Below are 18,525 nucleotides of genomic sequence, written 5' to 3'. Positions count from 1 at the left end.
CGGCATAACTGGGAATCCACCCGCTAAAGTTTGCTCTCCGTGGCTTGTCGGCTCCATCTCATTTCTCGAAACGTTTTCTCTAGTTGACAAAGTAGTAGTCTCATCAACCACAAGAACAGTTGGCTTTGCGGTTGTTCTTGTATGCATCCACTTCTCCATCGGGATAGCGGCCATCGGCCCAGGTACAGCTATCGCGTTCCCTTTCCACTTAGGGGATCTCTTTGGAGTGCTCTTTGGTGCCGCTGGATCCGCATCAACTGAGTCAGATTTATTGCTGCTGTGACTGTCCTCTGTTGCCTGTGGAACATCACTTATGCCAGCATTATTCAGATTACTGACTCCAGAAATTGGTGGAGCTGGAGGAGGTAATAAAAGTGCTTGGTGATCAGCATTGGTTGTGTGGGAGGGAGCTGGAATTAGCCACTGCACTTCCGCCACACGTGGAAGTTTTGCTTTGATCTCGGATTGAATATCATCAGCAAGTCGCCACACAAATATACAGCCATCACTGCTGGCAGACAGTAAGCGACGGCAGTCTGGTGTGAACTTCAGCGCCGTGATTGCTTCGCTATGTCCAGTACCTGTAGCTAACGTATCCCCACTCTTCATGTCGATAATATGGATAATTCTCTCGGCGAGAGAGCCGCTCATTGCAACGCAATAGTTAGCAGGGCAAACAGCAACATGGTGCTGCTCTCCTACCAGATGCGCCAGTTGTTGCTTCCCTGTACTGGCATTGAGTACTTCTAATTTATTGTTGCAACATGCCACAACGGTATCGCTATCAGGTAGCAGAACCGTACCAAATACTTTGCCCCCAGTTAATGTAACCACTTTGGACTCAATCATTTTCCCTTTCGCATCAACTCGAGAAGTCGAAACAACATTGTCTGCCCCACAACTCTGCAAGAGTTTTCCATCACGAGAAAGTGACACAGTCGTTACAGCAGCCGAATGGCTCTCCAACGTGCTAACTACAGCATGACCCCGTTGGCAATCGTACAATTGGATTAATCGGTCCTTCCCTCCAGAAGCCATGAAGATCGCACCATCGTCATTCAGACTGCTGTATGCGATACAGTTCACCATCGAACTGTGAGCTCCAATTCGAATGACAGGGTTTTCTAGAGGCACAGGCATTACGATCACATTTCCTTCTTGATCACCAGCAGCAATTTCTTTCTGGTCAGGACGAATGGCCACTGTTCTGAGTCCTTTGTTCAAGCCATTACCCTTTGGTGGCGAGTGTACACTTGAATTGAAATCGTGACAGCATGTCCCTCCTAGAACGACGCAGTGCGCATTTTCGAAGTCGTGCTCGTGATCGTTGTAAATTAATCGAAGCATTTCTTGGCTGTATGGATTTTTCCAGTGTCTGTGCTCTAACCGATCATTGCTGAACTTGATCCGACTTGCCTTTGCTGGTCGTCGATGCAACTCCAAATTCCACAGACGAACAGTATCATCATCTGAACATGTCACAAACGTTCCGGTTGGTATGGTGTTGGCGGACACCTCCCCAGCTGAACCACTATCGTTATATACTAGTTTTCCCTTTGCATTGACGCCACGCACATGACCAGCGACTTGCAAGTCTCGGATTCCTCCACTATGATACAAAAACGAGAGTTCAAGAGTAACAGCATCGAGATTAGTTGTACCGAATATGAAAATGCTCCGATCGCTGTAAAACACAATCACGTGGGAGCCAGTGATACGGGTCGCAATCACTGCCGGGTACCGAAATGGCTCAGCTGGGTACAGGATACTTGGTGACGCTGGGATAACGTTGGATGGCTCATTGGCGGCGCCGAAAGCTGGAGGAAAGGGAAGTGTAGTACGGTACTCTAGAGTCGAAGGATTGAACATCCTTACAACTCCACTTGATCCACCCACAGCCACATACGCTTCCGTAACGGAGATAGCATTTCCACAATTCGACTCCAATGACACCAGTCGCTCCATGATACCAGAGGCACCAAAGCAACATAGCGTTCCGTCCAAGGTTACCGCAAATGTCTTCAATTCGCAACTTCCGTGCCCACATCCCACTCCTGTGAACGTCGCCGACGTCTTTGCGTTCACCACAGCATCTCGATGCTGCAGCTCAGGCAGATCGTTCACACGAAGACCCGTGCTTAGAAACGAGCCGTTCTCACCCAAGAACCAATACTACACACCATCAAATCCATAGATCAAACTACAATACAACCTCATATTCACAATAACCAGTCTCACCTTGAAGTGTTTCTCTCCAACAGTCACGAAAAATTTGCCCGCTTGGCAGTAGTCTGCATCAAGGATCTTGTCTTCCACGAAGGCACAGCCCACTGCAGCGACCTCAAGCCGCCGTACTGCATCCTTCATTTTAAGCTTAAGCTCCCATGCGTAGAGATGCTGGTCGTGCACAAGCCCTGCAGACAATAGGAAGCGTCCATCCTGACTGAAGGTCATGCAGGCCACGCCGTACTGATGGCGCTGCAACTCAGCACAGAGTGTGCCATCCGTGCCGTCCCAGATAGTGATAGCCGGCAGATACCCGTTCTCTCCGATGGCAAGGAACTGACCGTTGGGCGAAAAGCACAGACACGAGACGCTCTTGTCTACGCGGTAATAACGCACCTGCTTGTTGCGTCGCAGGTTGTAGATCACCACAATGCAACCCGCAGCGTACGCCAGCTCACCAGAAGCCGGATTAACAGCCACCTGTGCATTGCTCAGCGCTGTGAGCCCCAGCACACGCTCTAAGATGAGACGCGAGCGCGGAGGCGGCAGCACGGCGTCGGTCATTGCGGACACTTGAAGTGAAGGTCAGATCAGCGACGTTTCGCAGTTCTCGGTTTGTGATTGGTTGAAATGCACCGTGTCACTTCAACGAGGGGCAACGTCACTAACTGCCCATCTCGAAAAAACGACACCGGCAATAATCAGCAGTGCGGACCGACGTGATGCTGCCTCTGTACAAGCGCGCCATGCGCCACGCGTGGGTGCCGTACCGCCGGTTGCGCAGTGGCACAGTAGTTGGAGGCGTGGTGGCACTGTTGCTGCTGTTCATACTGTTCTCTTCGTTGTCTCCGGAGGCTCCAACGCCGTCTCCTGTCGCGAGACCGACTGAGGTTGTCCAGCCGCAAACTGTGGACATCCCGACGACGGTGGAGGCGGGCGGAGGCATCGGTATGGATGAAAACGTGGAAGCGGATGGAGGTTTTGACACGAATGCGGAAGTAGCAGCGGGCGGTGGCGTCGACATGGATGCGGAGGTAGAAGCAGATGAAGTGAAGGAAGCAGAGGAGCCTTCAGCCGCACCGGAGAACGCGACACAGGTGCCATTCGTGTTGCGGCTACTGCTACCACTGATCGCAGGTTTCTGCTTTGGCTTCTTGGGCTCCGTGCCTATCGCTGGCCCCACGTCCGCTATGGTGCTTAAACTTGGCATCCAGGGGAAGTATACCGCAGGACTGACCATTGCAGTCGGCGGAGCCATCTCAGAAGCGGTAAGACATAAGTTGCTGTAATGTCTGGCTGCTGGTGACTAACTTTACTTTGTTTTATCTTGGTAGACGTATGCGGGTATTGCATTCTGGGGCTTTGGTAGCTTCCTAGCAGGTGCCAAGTTTTTGCTGCCGGTTTCAAAGTACGTGGATGAAGGGGTAGCAGTTGTAATGACCGTGTCTAACAGAACTGTGCTTTGTTGTGGCAGAGTCCTTGGAGCAATCATGTTCACGCTTATCGGCCTGGTGTTCCTCAAGGCGGACATGAAGCCGTCATTGGACCCTGACGTCGAAGCCTCTCATGGGAAGGGGGTGCGACGACCACAGGGTGAAGTGCTCAAGAACATCCTTATGGGCCTCACAATGTCCGGGATTAATCCGGCTCTGCTGGCGTCCTACACTGGCGCCATTGCTTCAGGTAAACGCGCTCCTCATATGAGTACACTGACGTGGATGAATGGTCGTTAATATTTTGTGTGGTTTTGGCTTTAAAGTGTACGGCACCGGAATGCTCGAATTCACCTTGTTCCTGGCCGTTGTGTTTGCAATTGGTGTCTGCTGCGGTGTTTCAACGTGGTTTTACTTGCTGCTTTCTCTGCTGAAGAAATACAAACAGGTTTGTGCTGCTCATTGCTGTTGATATGCTGCAATTCTCTGAGCATACGCTAACCTCTTCCGTTGCCTGAATAGCGTCTGAAAAGCCACACCATCGATTTGATTATGCGCGGTCTAGGCTGCTTCCTGCTGACACTAGGCCTGCTGTGTGCAAAATCATCGCTCGACTATTTCTTGTTGGCATCACCAGAGGCCAAGTAGTGGAGCACCATCACTCTTGGGCTTCAAATACTAGCAGGCAACAGATTGATTCATGGAAAACATAATTTACTGTGTCTTGTACGAAAGAGAGAATTTTAAGCAAAAGGTCTCCTAAGTCTCCTAGCCTAGTCGGAATTTTTCCTTTAGACTCGGCAACATTTCCAGGTCTTGCTCAGATAAATCGTCTGCGGTTTCCACCAGATTGAAAAGCTCGTGCACCTTTTCCATTTGGTGGTCCTCAAAGAAGTCCAGAATGAGTGACAAGCGAGTCGTTTGAGATAGCGCCTCCATTACGGCTAGAGCAAACGTTGGTGGAGCTGGATCCTCTGGGTTTATATCAGCTGGTTTTTGAGTCCACGAGGCTACTAGTACTTCGACGATATCCGCCATCAAATCTGAATCGATATCTGGCTTGAACATATCAGCAAGTCGTTCGGGTGTCGTAAGTTGCAGATATCTGAGCACATAAAGTTAAAACCTGACTAATTACGCACAATTGGAAGTGGGTTCCTACCTGAATTTTGCGTCGGTAGTCTTGAGGTATCGTTTCCAGTTGCGGCAAAAATCGACTGCAGTTGCAGGTGGAACATCTAGCGCCGGGGCTGCAGGCTGGGAACGACGGTCATTCCCCGATTTCTTCTGAGTGGGTTTCTTTTTATACGAGATGTTGGTCTGCCTCTCGGTCCTAGAGAAATCACGCAGTTCCTTTTGCGATATCGGCTTCAGATCTGCACACGCCACGAGATTCTATCAAAAAAGTATGATGAGCACATACCGCATTGCAAGAAATATGAGTCACAGCAACTACAGTACCTTGAAGTCATCATAGTTGGCTGCAGTGTGGATGGCGCGTTTCTTCATACTATCCGTGAGTTTGTAAAGACGGTCATCTTCTAGAGCTTGAGCCAATTCCTGCTGCAAAGCTGCCGTATCGAAGGCCCCATGCTCTATGGACGTGAGTTGATCCGCAGTCTTCTTCACCATTTTGGTGACCCTCAACAAATTTGTGACGCTTCGCAGCCCAAAAAAGTATCTTCGTGTGTACCACGTTGATATCAGAAATGGAAAAATGGATACATTTGTGCGCACGAAAGGACGCATAAGAGTGTCTTATGACAAGCTAATCCTAGTCAACCGAGGTTACCAGTGCTACCAGCAGATTTCGTTGGAGTAAAAATAACGAGGGCTTTAAATAAGCACAAGCGCATCGAGATCTCCAATGTTCGCCACATTCACATTAACGCGCAGAACGAGAGCTGCTCGACTCGCTCTTCTACTTCAAGTATATTCTAACCGATTTCAGCAATGGACCGTGGACGCAAAGCTATCCCAACCCTGAACAAGCACACGGACTCCAAGTACTACCAACGATGCCAGGAGATCCACCGGTCCAAGCTCTTCACCATCAAGAGTTCAATCGACAATAGCGAACCACACCGCCCAACCCACTTGCGCAAGAATATGAAGAAGGAGCAGATGAGAGAGGAGCGCTACGCTGAGATCGAGCGCGAGAACCGCATCTTACTGGAGAAGATGTCGACTATCATGCAAGGAGAGACGCTCGACAACAAAAACCAGTCTATTGCGTACTCTCACAGTCTCAACAAGGGGCAGCGCAAGCGTGAATTACAGAGGATCACGTCTGAAAATCAAGCCATTCTACGTCGCATCCAGATGCGGGAACCCACGTACGATCACTTGCAGTGGGAAGAAGACGCCAAGAGAAATGAGCGATACGCTGCTAACATCCGCGAGTTTCCGCTGAGCGATAATCAGGAGCAGCTTGCAGAAATGCGGACCATGTCTGCATACTCGATGGGTGGAACAGGCAAGGACTACTACTAGGCAGTACCCAGCGATCCCACTTCAATTAATATATCAAAACTATCACCTTTCGTTGCCATGTTACATTACAACAGCTCCACAACGACCCGCAAGATTGCCGATATTTGGCACGTTGCCTTGCTTTCTCCAAATACAGTCAATAGCTTGTCTCCCCAGAGCTCCATCGCCTCGAATTCGCTCTCAATTTCAGCAAGCTGAGTCCGCGTATCCGCGAGAAAGCGCTGTAGAATGTCTCGAGCTTTGCTGTCACGTTCTTCGGATTGAGCCGAACGCGAAGATGGACTTCTGTTGACGAAGGATTGGATAGGTCGCATGCCAGCCACCAAGCGATTTAACTGCAGTTGTAACTCGACAAGTTCCACGCACATAGCCTTTTCGAGATCACCTCGAAATGACTTCAACTTCTCGTCCACTTCAGAAAGGTATCCCGATATGAACATAGCTTTGTTGTCCTCAAATACTGCGAACGAGGTAGCCTTTTGCTTCTTGAAGAACTGATTGCGTCGAAACCAAGAATCGATTAGTAGTCCACTGCAGTCATGTCTTTAGACAGCAACGTACCTGTTCCAACGCCTCAATAAACGAATAGTTCTCTACCAAATCTCGGCAACCCCGTTTCACGACAAGAATTCGCGACAATAAGGCTGAACGTGTGCGACCAAACTCCATCTTGTACAGGAACATGTCGATACGTTCCTGCATTCCTGGAACTTGAAACAGCAGACAGAAGAAGCGCTCTGCTTTGCCCAGAGTACTTACTGAGCCGTTAAAGTTTTGAAGTGCTTGCTTCTCCTTTACGGTTGGAAAGAATCGTTGGAGACATCCCAGCAAAGCTGGATTAACCACACGCTCGTCCATTGTTACGATGTCATTCACAATCTGCTCGTAGTGATCGTGGATTTTGAAGCTTGCGAGCGCGAGCGCAAGATTGTTAGCACGCTTTAGCTCGATCAGCTGAATGTTCTTGGATCGACCACGAGGCGAGGAAGCACGAGACTGTATCAAAGCGCATTAACACTATAATTCATTGGTGCACGTAAGCTGCACCACGACATACCTTCTCAAATGAACCGCTGGCTACATCTTCATCAGCATTTTCTAAAAATTTCTTGACAGGACTCTTAGAACGAGGTGATGGCACGAAGACAGGTCGAGTAACTTTTTCACAAACAGTAAGTTTGATGATCATGCGTCAAAAGAAAAAGAGCGACATTATTCACGTACCATTTTGAGCTGGAGGTGCAGCTATGTCGACCGAAAGCTTCAGGCCTGTTCGATCCTCGTACTTTGACGGCTCGGAAAATGTATCTGATTGCATGACACATGTCGGTACTACCTGCACTTCTCGGGATGGTAATTCAGGGTTTGATGCATAGAGTTCCGAAGCTAGCCTTTGATTGTTTGTTGGCTGGCTTGTTAACGTAGGTGTTGAGCAGGAAGTTGCTGGCGAGCTGACAGGTGACACTAGTGCTGTTTGCGATTTCTGCTTTCGAACTTCCGCCAAACGTAGCCGAATAATCGCGTCTGGAGAAAGAGTATCTTGATGTCTAGAATCAGGATGCATTTCTTGAGCCACGGAGATTCTGTTCGCGTTTTCTTCGACAGGTTTCTCCCATTGCGATACACCGGTAGTTTTATTCACATAGTACGGGTAGCCATCTTCCGTGTAATGTGTGTCCCATTGTGACTCCGTTTGAACGTGCGGAACATGCTGAGAATACAAATTAGTGTTTACCTGGCTGTACTGATTCCATGTTGATCGTGATGTAGCTGGAGGGGCACTACTTATCGGTCTAGCTTCAGACCAACGGGTTTGCAATGATTGCGTATTTTCTGGGGCAGCTTGTCTCTGAGTGTGCATGCCATAATGATGTGAATAGCCACTTCCTTGATGATAATGATCCCATGACTGACTGGAACAATAACGCGGGTCATTTTCTCTGGTTGCATACTGATGGTACGGCCGAATATGATCGCGGTCAAGTCGTTCCGTTGCAACAAGTCGTTCGTTGAACGGAGAATACGCAGGTAGTTCCCTGGCAGAATAATGTGAAGTACCAGCCCACTCTGGTGTGTATCCTCTTGGTGAAAGCGAGTGTGCACGCTGTTTTCTCGTCAATGCATCCCGAATCTGCTCAGTCGGAGATAGTGGCAATCGACTTGTAGCACTTCCACTCATCACATAGCTCGACGATCGGTGCCGTTCTGAATGAGTACCGTAGTTGTCTTCTTCATAGTCTATCGTCTTGTTTTGTACCGTAGGTTTCCACACTTCAGTGTGGACGAATGCTGATGGAATTTCCTTATCGAATTCATCTTCAACTACTTTACCATTATTTCGAAAGATGATTGCTGGGCGGTCCTGTATTGACCGTCCGAGCAACGTTGACGCGGGTTCGTTGCGGCTAGCAGAGGCATTGGCCTCCTTTTCATTCGTCAAATAATAGGCTGAAATGAGTTCGGCGCACTTCTGCTGTTTTTCACGGACTGTTATGTCGTAGGCAGTCTCCTTATGCATATTAGTCGCGAAGACGTTCGCTGCGCTCTCTAGCAGCAATTTCACGATGTCTTCGTTTCCCGATAGCGCTGCATAATGAAGTGCTGTGTCACCGTCGTGATCTCCTGAGTTAAGCACCGAGTCCCCACCAACATCCAACAAATATGCCACGCAATCGAGATTTCCATTCGCTACTGCACAATGTAGTGGTGTACGCCCAAACTCCTCCACGACACAAATATCAGCGCCGTGGTGAAGAAGTAGTTGCAAACACGCCAAGTCACCATGGCGTGCAGCTACGTGTAGTGGTGCATCATTGTTGGGGTCGATATGGTTAACAATCTCCGTGTCCATGTCACTCTTTGCAGCAGTTGAAAGTAGCAATCCAACGCAGTGTGCGTGAGAACAATTAACTGCAACTTGCAATGCAGTCTCACCAAATTCTGGATGAGGGTCATTCTTTGCTCTTCGTGAAAGGCACAGCTCAACAAGCTCAGCATTTCCGAGTCGACACGCTAGCATCAACAACGTATCACCTGATCCACCTTCCAGTAAGTCGATAGGACATCCATCTTCTAAGCACTCCAGAATATCACCGAGCCTGTCGTTGCGAGCAAGATTGAAAATCCGATTCCTCCACGCTGCTATCATGCGCTTAGTTGGAGCAGATGCAGTTGGCTTCCCACTCGTGTTACCGTCATCTCCTCGTGATGATAGCGCAGACTGTTTAAAGCTTTCAATCATACGCGCTGACAGCAAACTAGAATCCATCAATGGCTCTGATGCGAATAACAGTTCGCGAAGACTATTTATCCAAATCTGAGCTTCCTCCTTGCTGGCGGCCACCAAGTCCAACGTCCTCGCTCGCATCACTAATGAGAAGCACTTTTCCGTCTCTTTAACCACGTTGCTCTCGGTTTGTGCTGCGAACGCAGCGGTTGTGTGGCCCTCACGAATCTCTGTCACCAGCGCTAAATCAAGTGAACGCAAATTCTTCTTCTCGGCGGACCCTGAAAGCGTCGGATCTCCCCATGTTATCTGCAAGTGTGGTGGATCGGTCGCTCTTCTCACAGCAACCCATTGTCGACGCGGCCCAGTGGAGCGGCCTACCATGTTATGTGTGTGATAGGGGACTTTGAAGAACAGACCACCATTCAACAGAACCGCCGGGATTGACTTTGCGCTGATAGGACGTTTGATAGTTGACTGCGTAGTTTGTGGTTTTGAGAAGCCCGGCAATTGCAAAGGGGGAACCACTGTTGTAGGTGTTATCACCGCGTCCACAATCTTCAGTTGGAGGTGCACTTGTCCGGCAGATAGAAGTACTGGTTCATTGCCATTGTCACTACTTTCATCATTCCGGAATAAAGGATAATGTTGATCATAGAATAAATCCCCCACTTTGTCCAAGGAAACGTTGGCTTCACCCACGAGAATCTTGCTACTGGTTTTCACTTCTACGTGAAGAAATTGCGTCTCCTTTGAGCGCAACGTTGTAGTAAACTGTTGATTCCATTGCGCCTCGCTGCCGCCCTTCTTGTGTAACTCCGTCCGCATCAAATACGACGACCAAGTACCTGGAGAATCACTATCGTGCACATTAGAGCTATCGAACAACCTCATCTCGAGTAAGCATGATTGCGTTCCGAACTTTTCTGCTTTGGGTAGCCCCGTTGCTCCAAGCGCATTAATAATCAATAGCAATCGATCTCGACCGGTATTTGCTTGCTCAGTAGCTGGGATCTCCAGCAAAACGGGGCTTGCCTTCGCGACAGGAACCCCAGAAGATTTAGTCATCCCGGGAGCTACAAAAGCGCCATGATTTGGCAACCTTCGCTGTGCACTACTGCTAATTATCGGGTTAAGTGTTGCGAATCCAGAGTCACTATCTCCAGAATGAATAACCACTTCGGATGGGCCTCCCATTGCAGCGTCTTCTGCGTTAAGACTTCGGTGTTCACGACTCGCTCGAGCTCCGTGGAGAGTCTTGGCGGAACGATCGATAGATACTTCAATGTCACCTTCCTCTTCGAGCATCAATTCTACGCTTCCAACATCTTTTTCCTCGCTAGGTTTCGATGAGAGGCTCGCAGCTTCGGCTTCCTCACCAGTGATAATCCCCGTGATGTCGCTATGAGCGTATTTTTGCTTGGAAGGCGCCATTGAACTTCCTCCTGTCAATCGGCTTAGAAGTCCCTTACGCTGAGGTTTGTATATGGACTTCTTGACGATCTGGTAATTTCCTGCGTCGTCTTCGTCGTCCATATCGTCTGTCGAGAGCGCATGGAAGCGAGACTCGATTCCAAGCTCAGCCATCTCTTTAGATTTAATATCTCCACGTTTTTTTCTTTCGTCACCGCTCGTGTCTCCCCAATCCGATGCATCGCTCTCCTCCTCTCGCTTCTGCGTCTTTTTCCGTGAATACTTGGTGCTGCTCTCATCTTCCGCTTCACTGACACTCGCATCGGCCTTAGGGCTCAGGTCGTCAAACCTGGGTCCGTCTTCACTCTCTTTCATCATGTTGGTCGATTATGGGATTAAATGAGTCCTTCCTTACACGGCACAAACGGCTAAGGACGCCGGCGCGGTCCCAGGTTCTGTCTCGCTTCGTCGTTCACTACTAGTACAACGCAAATAGATGCCCTCCTTTTGGCTGCTTCTCGCCAAGCCGCATCGCACTAACGGCTTCTGTCCCCACGCAACCGCCGGAAGTTGAAGTGACCTGCACTCTGATAAAATCGTACTTAGCATCGTCGTCTTCCGTCCTACACGTGCCAGCCCAGTATGGGCCTGACTGATTTCTTTCTCTCTCTTTGCGCCGAAGCAAGCAATAGACAAAAGCTGTAGGGTGTAATGGTAGGAACAAACGGCAAGGTATTCATTGAAACTCCCTCCCTCGATGTGCGGAATATATCTTTTGTCTATGTAAAACAACCTCGCCATTTCCTCCTGGGTTGGTGTTGATCTTGAGCTCACAACTTTATCGGTCGATCCTTCACGAGCAACTAGGTCAAGCTAAGCTTCTTACATCATCAGCTTCTTGAACTCATCGTACAGCACCAGCACGATAGCACCGCCCGTGCCACGCAGGATGTTGGAGCCAGCACCCTTGAAGAAGGCGCCCGAGCCCTCGTTCTTGGCGATCTTCATGGCGCAGTCAAGCGTGGACGTGTACAGAATGTCCTTGCGGCCAGCCTGCATCATCATACGACGACGCACGGTGTCGAAGGGGTACGAGATCATACCAGCCAGCGAGGTAACAGTCTGGGCGACCAGCCACTTCTGCCACACGGGGGCGTTCTTGGGGTCACGCAGAGCAATGTCACGCAGGGTGTCGTAACCACCGAAGAAGGCGGCACGGTACACGATGATACCGCCAACCGACACACCGAAGCCCTGGTACAGGCCGCCCAGACCGTCCGACTTGTAGATCGTGGACACGCAGTTCACCAGACCAGTGTACATACGCGACTTGCCCTTGCCGACATCAGCACCAAGACGGGTACGGGCAAAGTCAAGCGGGTACACGAAGAGAAGCGAGGTGGCACCGGCGGCACCACCCGAGGCAAGGTTGCCCATGAAGAAACGCCAGAACTGCTCCTTGGTCACACCGTCCATGAACAGCTTCTTGAACTTATCCTTGAAGGCGAAGTTCAGGGCCTGCGTCGGGAAGTAACGGATGACGTTGGCCAGGTTACCGCGCCAGAGCGAGGTCACGCCCTGCTCCTTGGACACACGGACGAAACAGTCCACGATGCCCTTGTACTGGTCCTCAGGCTTGATCTGCGACGAGGCGGCCTGCACCTGCAGAAGCAGCTTGACACGCTCAATGGGGGCCACGACGGTCTTGGAGATACCGCCGGCCACACCACCGGCAGCCAGGTCCATAAGGAACGACACGGCGCCGCTCTTCTTCTCCGAAGTAGCGACGGGCTTGTACTGGGTCAGAGCGCTCATCTTGACTGAAGGGGGGGAGGCTTTAAAAGTCTTCTACGCTGGCGCTTGGGCGAAACGGAGAAAAATCCTAAATGATCGAAAGGACTCTATGGGGGGCGGCGAAAGTGTGCGGCTATGGGAGCCACACACTGTGTTTGACGTTGGATACTCCCCAAATCCGCCAATAGCAGCGTCCAGATGGCGGCGTAGCACGTGCCTATTGGACGAAAAATGGCAGTTTCGAACGAGTGGTTCGCACTTCGTGTCAGAGATGAAGTTCCACGCAGGCTGGATGGAAGGTGTATTGGATGTTGCAGGTTGTTTCCCTACCAAATTATTGTTTTTAGTCAAACCCTTGACAAATAAAGGTTTAGAGGTAAATTCACTCTAATTTTGGGTTGTGTGTAGCTGTTACATTTCTGACTTGGAGCTATGTTTGGCAGGACAAGAGATGTTGCGTCCGACACGAACTCGGCTCAGACTCGCATAAGACGTCCGTTTCCGAGGATTCCGATGCGTATTTGCGGAGTCCTAAGTCGGCATTGCTGACGGCAGACGTCTAGTTTACTCAACACCTTCGGGTAAATTGACGCCGACTCCGTCGGCACAGATTCTGAGGTCCGGAGCTTGTTGTCAGCTCGCGTTTGACCCGCGCACAGATTGGACTGGTATGAAATATAGCAGGTATTTCCAATACTTTTTCTTTGACACTTGATCAGATCAAGTCAGTGCTTGCGCTTCAGCCGTTTGCCACGCGGGACGCATCACCGCACTGACGTGTTCACGGTGCTTGGTCTCCGCCTCAAGTACGTGGGCAGCTTGCCACCACTCGTCCCGCCCAGCCCGCGAGCGCGATTGCGGCAGGCCCAAAGTGCTGGGCAGCACGGGGATGATAGATGCACGTGCTGCTGGATTCACCCGTCGCAAGACCTCTGCCGGCCTCGCTGTATTCACCATTTCTCGGCATCGCAACGTGGGTGGTATGTTCACTCGAGGTGCAGTACTAAGCTGCTCTCTCCGCTGCGCTGTGACCCCCATAACGGATCTTACCGCGACATCTTTGGGTTGTAACAAGCTGCTGCGCGACTCTGAACAGACGGTAAAAACCTGTGACGGAGCAGCGCACTTTTGCAAACCGAGGCGCCCATGGAAGTATCTTCGTCCACGTGCTGTGCAATCCCAAGTACGTGGCAACTCGATCCGTTTAACAACTAGTCGCAGACAAGGCCCAGCACCACTTCAAGTCTATGCAGATGATCCGCATCAAGTCTCGACACTTGATCAACTTTGACATCGTCTTCAACTTCGTCCGCACCTTTATTTCGCCGGGGCATGGCCAATATGATCATTTGTAGCATCCACCCGCCAAGTTACACGTTTACAACCTCCGACATGTCAACACCCTTGGCCGCCGGCGATGCTCAAGCATGCGGTGGAGCTGTGGATCGCAAGTATGTTGGTTGTGGTGGCCCACGCCAGCGTTACAACGATACCGACGATCGTCAATCTCCCGGCAAGACGGCTCGAGCCTCCGAGGCGCTTCAAGTCCTGCGCTTGCTGTTTTTGATCGGGTAGCAGCACCAAAGTCACTAGCCCCAGCAGTTGCACGCCTCCTGCGATCAAGAGGCAATACGCAACTTGCCAACGCACGTGCAGCGTGTCCGATGCGATGGCCGTGTCGGACACGTCGAAATACGCGTCCACGATATTGGTCACGCTCTGTGCGAAGGGCCAAGCCAAGTTATGCACGGTAGTCAGCAGCGCGTACGTCGCGCCTTCGAATCCCGGTTCTGCAATTTCCACCGTCACGAAGCCTGCTACGACGCTGCGCATGCCCTCCGGGATGGCAGCGAACTGCGGTCCCCCAAGGTAGAACCATTGACTCCGTACGATGTTGAAAGTTGTCACCAAATTCACCCCGATGAAGACGATAGTGGTGAACAACGAGCATGTGAGCATGATCCAGCGCCAGCTAGCATTGAGGTAGTACTCTCGCATCAAGAATGTTGCAAAAACGACCAGCGCGGTGGAGACACAGCCAGCCAAACTGCTGTTGAGCGGTGTGACGCCCACCCAGAACTCCTGTATCGCAGAGAGGTCCGAAAAGCTGACGGATGTGAGGAAGGAATGCCAGAAATGGAAGGCTACAAGCTGCCAGATTGCGCGTTGCTGCAGAATTCGCCACATTTCGTGCATCGGCGTGGTTTGAATTGGTTTGCTTTTGCTTGTATCGCTTGATCCGGCGCGTGTTTCGTCCAAGAAGAGTATTGTACTGCAGCAGCCAAGCAGAGCCACCGCTGCGCAGCCCCAAAAGACGCTGTTCGGTGCCACGCTCCAGGAGAACGTCCCGCCATACACTTTTCCGTTAAAGCAGAGCGCCGCTACGAGGCCTGCCGCCAAGCTGGCGCTGTAGCGTACCATGTAGATCGTTGTTTGGGCTCGACCACGTACTTCGATCGGCTCAAGCTGGGCCATCTCCACCATTACACCGTCGCACGCTACGTCGGTCATGACGTATCCAGCACAAACAACAAGCAAAAGGAGGAGATATTGCCCTCCAGAAGCTGCAGCGTCCTCGTTCTCTATGACGCGCAAGTTTATTTCGCGAGTGCGTTGGATCTCGCCGGCTTTGTAGTATGGCGCTTCGATTGGGTTGTATGCTAGTACTACGAGCGCCACAATGCTGATGGCCCAGCCGATCAACATGTATGGCTTACGTCGATATCCAGAGATTGGCAAGTGGTCGGATAGCAATCCGAAGAGCGTTTTGTATGACCACGGCAACCTCACCACCGTCGCAGCTGCTGAGACCTGGAAGCCGTCCATATTGAGATAGAGCTTGAAGAATGGATATACCAGTGCTGGTAATAACCCGTTCAGGAATCCGATGCACGCGTAGTTTACAAGCAAGCCGAAGCGAGACGCGTCTAGCAGATCCACGATGCTGTCATCGCTGTATGGCTCCGACCAGCGTCTCGCCAGCGCCTTGCGACTCTTTCGTTGCTCGTCATCGCTCGGTTTTCGATCCACACCCTGCTTCTGGTATCCTCCTGCTTCCAGCATCGATGTTGGCACGAACGAGGCTGGCACTGCGATGGTTGACCCAATCAAAGAAGGACCACAGCCGGCGAGCAACGCGTTGGCCTCGTCATCGCCTCGCGACCTGGTCGACATTCCCTCGCATCAAGTTGTGGACCACGGCGGCCCTGAAAAGGCCTAGGCTGCTGCGAGGCGTCGGGTATCCTAGCTTCTCCGCCGCACATTAGCTCTTCGTGTCGCTTCGAGCGTAAGGCTAGATCAAATCCAGTTGAAGTTTCTGTAGCCATTTCTATGTTGTTTCTTTGGGAATAGAAATGCTTTTTTCATTTGCGGACAACCTACCAGAGCACTTGAAAAAATGCTGCACTCGCTGTACATTATCAACAAGGCTGGGGGGCTCATTTACCAGCAGGACCTGAGCCCCGCGGCGCCCAAGCTGAGCTCCAACGACCACCTTCGTCTGGGCTCCACCTTCCACAGCATGCACGCCATCGCGGCGTTGGCGGCACCCACGAATTCGGGCGGCATCGACAGTCTGGAGACGGGCACCTTCCGCTTGCAGTGTCTGCAGACACCTACAGGCATCAAGTTCTTCATCACGGCCGCGCTGGGCACGCAGGACCTAGATGTGGCGCTGCAGACGGTATACGAGCTATACGTCGACTACGTGCTCAAGGTTTGTGTACTACCGTAGTTTTTTGGGGACCCAACTAACGCTCAATGCTGCGCTGTCAGAATCCATTCTACGAGCTTGAGATGCCGATCCGCTGCAGCCTCTTCAATACTGGGCTCAAGACTTTTGTGGATAGGTTCAACCTCGATAGCGGTCGACGTCGTCCGCAGAGCAGCAGCGGCACTGACGTCTTCTACTGATCACAACGATAAGAGGAGGTAAAAGATGTGGGTACGGATTTTTCTCGAGTAATTGACGGACTAGCCGAGCGCCGCCGCTATGCTGTGGTAATTAATGGTTGGTCGACCTTGTTAAGGTCTTCCCGCCTCCGCTACAGGATTATATCATTTTTAAACCCGTTTATTGAAACTAGTTTTGTCAATCTAAAACAATTATGTATTAAATATATAAAATATTTGTTAAATATTGACAAAAGGTAGATTTAATAATAATAATAATCTTATTTTAAAATGATTGCTTCATTCTCGTTAATTAGAGGTACATGTACAAAATCGACTACAAAATACTGATTGCTTTAAAACAATCCCTATACTCCCAGGTTAACCTGTGCTATCCATAGGCATAGTGGATTGTACATCAAAGCTCTCATTGAGAAGTTCTGTGTATAACCATCCCAAAACCGTAATTCTGTCTAAAATATGTTCATTTTAAGTTATAAATATTCAGTAATGGTTGAATATGTAAGTGGTAGTCTGCATGCCCTACCACAAAGAACACACGCTTCATTGTTCTACCCTCAACTTTATCGACCTGGCAATCAGGAGTATTTTCTGCACACCTCTTAGTATTTTTAGAACAACGCACCAAATGCTATTTACTTTTGTGTCGTTAAAAAGTTGATGGCGTAGAACTGCTTCCAATTTGCTATGTTAAACGGAGCTCCCATGCGCGTATTCAGCAAAATAACACCAGTTTACCTAATACTACATGTGTATGTCTCAATTAGTCTGCCTCAGGCTAAATGGTCACATTTATGGTGAGTTTGAGTGATTTTTGCCGACTAGAGATGAATAAATCCAATTTTCAATCATGACTATCTTGAACGAGCATAATCATAATCACGCCAGAGGCGATGCTTAGTGTTGTGATGTACTGGTCCTCACGGTTGATGCCGACCCGACTAAAAGGCTTTGTTGTTGAGGGTGTGTCACTGAGGCAGTTGGAAAAGGTGAGGAAAGTAGTGAGAAAACATGATGATGTAAATTGAGCTAGACGAAGAAAGAGAGAGAGAATGCTAGAGCTCACTTCGGAAAATACAAACAGCAGCACAAGCTGCCTTTCCCACCAACTTCGAGTGCTCTACGTTTCTTGCTGCAGGTGCAGACGCTTGCTTACTAGTGCAGTTTACAAGTGGTTATGAGCCCAACGGGTCACTTGTAACAAGAAAGATGAGCACCACAAACAACACCAAGAAGGGCGGATCGGATGACAAGAAGAAGGCACACCCATCTTTTGATGGCCAGGACTTCGAAGTGTGGCTGTAGCGAATGACTTTGAAGCTCCAACGCAAAGGCCTGTGGAGCTACTGCGAAAAAGAGCCCACGGAACCAAGTTTCACTGAAAAGTTTTCGCAAGGTGCTCGAATTACAATTTTCAGCGCAGTAGTAGTACATCAGGATTCTGATACGAGATCCTCCCACTACCAAGAGCGAAGGCTTTTCCCTGCTCTGTAAACCAGCCTGGGGCAGTACACCCTTTCTTAGTGACCTCGGTGCACTGTCTTACGACAATACCCCAATGTAGACTCCTGGTTTGAGATGGACGCATCATCCACATCCTGGGGATAGTAATTCAGCAGCGCATACCACAATCCTGATGACGAGTCGAAAGGAGAGGAGACGGATGATCATGCTAAGTACATGAAGGAGAGTAGGAGAGCAAAAGAGATCCTGTACGATGGTATGACTGACAAGATAATGAAGACAGTCAAGTACGAGGCAACCCCGTACAGAGTGATGGAACATTTGAAAAACGGTACATCGGAAAGACTTACTTTAAGTATGCTGCGGAAATGACAAAGTTGAGGAAGCTGCAGTTGGACGCCAAGGGTAATATGTCGGACCATCTCGGCGAGATCCGACGCCTGATGGATAGGATCGGGCTGCTTGGGAAGCCACTGGACGACTACGAGAAGCCGGCTCTACTCATTGGCTCGCTTCCCAGTGACTACGACAATGTGGTGGAGACGTTCTTGGCCTCTCACGTGC

At 50.2% G+C, this 18,525-nt stretch overlaps 9 protein-coding genes across 10 annotated transcripts; 3 read left to right on the top strand and 6 right to left on the bottom strand.

The window, feature by feature from the left end:
* Positions 1-421: 421 nt before the first annotated feature.
* On the bottom strand, positions 422-2,790 carry PPTG_21451 (hypothetical protein; the record flags this gene model as incomplete). The annotated part of the gene is made up of 3 exons (XM_008897461.1): positions 422-903; positions 1,004-2,172; positions 2,239-2,790. 3 exons carry the CDS (start codon positions 2,788-2,790, stop codon positions 846-848), a joined length of 1,779 nt encoding a protein of 592 aa, XP_008895709.1. The 3' UTR covers positions 422-845.
* On the top strand, positions 2,636-4,495 carry PPTG_04707. 2 transcript variants are annotated; one of them, XM_008896974.1, is made up of 5 exons: positions 2,636-3,494; positions 3,561-3,634; positions 3,701-3,909; positions 3,986-4,107; positions 4,182-4,495. In XM_008896974.1, exons 1-5 carry the CDS (start codon positions 2,949-2,951, stop codon positions 4,305-4,307), a joined length of 1,077 nt encoding a protein of 358 aa, XP_008895222.1. In that variant the 5' UTR covers positions 2,636-2,948; the 3' UTR covers positions 4,308-4,495. The 2 variants fall into 2 exon arrangements, with proteins under 2 accessions (XP_008895222.1, XP_008895223.1); XM_008896975.1 differs by having other exon boundaries at positions 3,701-4,107.
* On the bottom strand, positions 4,359-5,291 carry PPTG_04706 (hypothetical protein; the record flags this gene model as incomplete). The annotated part of the gene is made up of 3 exons (XM_008896973.1): positions 4,359-4,764; positions 4,822-5,054; positions 5,121-5,291. The coding sequence occupies 3 exons, from the start codon at positions 5,289-5,291 to the stop codon at positions 4,428-4,430; spliced, it is 741 nt and encodes a 246-aa protein (XP_008895221.1). The 3' UTR covers positions 4,359-4,427.
* Positions 5,292-5,500: 209 nt separating this feature from the next.
* Positions 5,501-6,196, top strand: PPTG_04705 (hypothetical protein). The gene has a single exon (XM_008896972.1). The coding sequence runs from the start codon at positions 5,613-5,615 to the stop codon at positions 6,150-6,152; it is 540 nt and encodes a 179-aa protein (XP_008895220.1). The 5' UTR covers positions 5,501-5,612; the 3' UTR covers positions 6,153-6,196.
* Positions 6,197-6,217: 21 nt separating this feature from the next.
* Positions 6,218-11,489, bottom strand: PPTG_04704 (hypothetical protein; the record flags this gene model as incomplete). The annotated part of the gene is made up of 4 exons (XM_008896971.1): positions 7,377-11,489; positions 7,210-7,310; positions 6,714-7,148; positions 6,218-6,646 (listed from the first exon to the last, which is right to left on the bottom strand). Exons 1-4 carry the CDS (start codon positions 11,167-11,169, stop codon positions 6,218-6,220), a joined length of 4,758 nt encoding a protein of 1,585 aa, XP_008895219.1. The 5' UTR covers positions 11,170-11,489.
* Positions 11,490-11,503: 14 nt separating this feature from the next.
* On the bottom strand, positions 11,504-12,803 carry PPTG_04703 (ADP/ATP translocase 1). Its single transcript, XM_008896970.1, has one exon. It carries the CDS (start codon positions 12,604-12,606, stop codon positions 11,674-11,676), a length of 933 nt encoding a protein of 310 aa, XP_008895218.1. The 5' UTR covers positions 12,607-12,803; the 3' UTR covers positions 11,504-11,673.
* Positions 12,804-13,305: 502 nt separating this feature from the next.
* PPTG_21450 (hypothetical protein) lies at positions 13,306-13,542 on the bottom strand (the record flags this gene model as incomplete). The annotated part of the gene is made up of 1 exon (XM_008897460.1): positions 13,306-13,542. The coding sequence occupies one exon, from the start codon at positions 13,540-13,542 to the stop codon at positions 13,306-13,308; it is 237 nt and encodes a 78-aa protein (XP_008895708.1).
* A 438-nt stretch (positions 13,543-13,980) lies between these two features.
* Positions 13,981-15,759, bottom strand: PPTG_04702 (hypothetical protein; the record flags this gene model as incomplete). Its single annotated transcript, XM_008896969.1, has 1 exon — positions 13,981-15,759. The coding sequence occupies one exon, from the start codon at positions 15,757-15,759 to the stop codon at positions 13,981-13,983; it is 1,779 nt and encodes a 592-aa protein (XP_008895217.1).
* Positions 15,760-15,952: 193 nt separating this feature from the next.
* Positions 15,953-16,771, top strand: PPTG_04701 (hypothetical protein). Its single transcript, XM_008896968.1, has 2 exons — positions 15,953-16,300; positions 16,360-16,771. Exons 1-2 carry the CDS (start codon positions 15,983-15,985, stop codon positions 16,495-16,497), a joined length of 456 nt encoding a protein of 151 aa, XP_008895216.1. The 5' UTR covers positions 15,953-15,982; the 3' UTR covers positions 16,498-16,771.
* The last annotated feature ends 1,754 nt before the right edge of the window (positions 16,772-18,525 follow it).

This window comes from Phytophthora parasitica (assembly GCF_000247585.1).
Source record: "Phytophthora parasitica INRA-310 unplaced genomic scaffold supercont2.5, whole genome shotgun sequence".
Taxonomy (NCBI): domain Eukaryota; phylum Oomycota; class Peronosporomycetes; order Peronosporales; family Peronosporaceae; genus Phytophthora; species Phytophthora nicotianae.
Note: the sequence above shows the minus strand (reverse complement) of the source record. Positions and strands in the feature narration are given on the sequence as shown.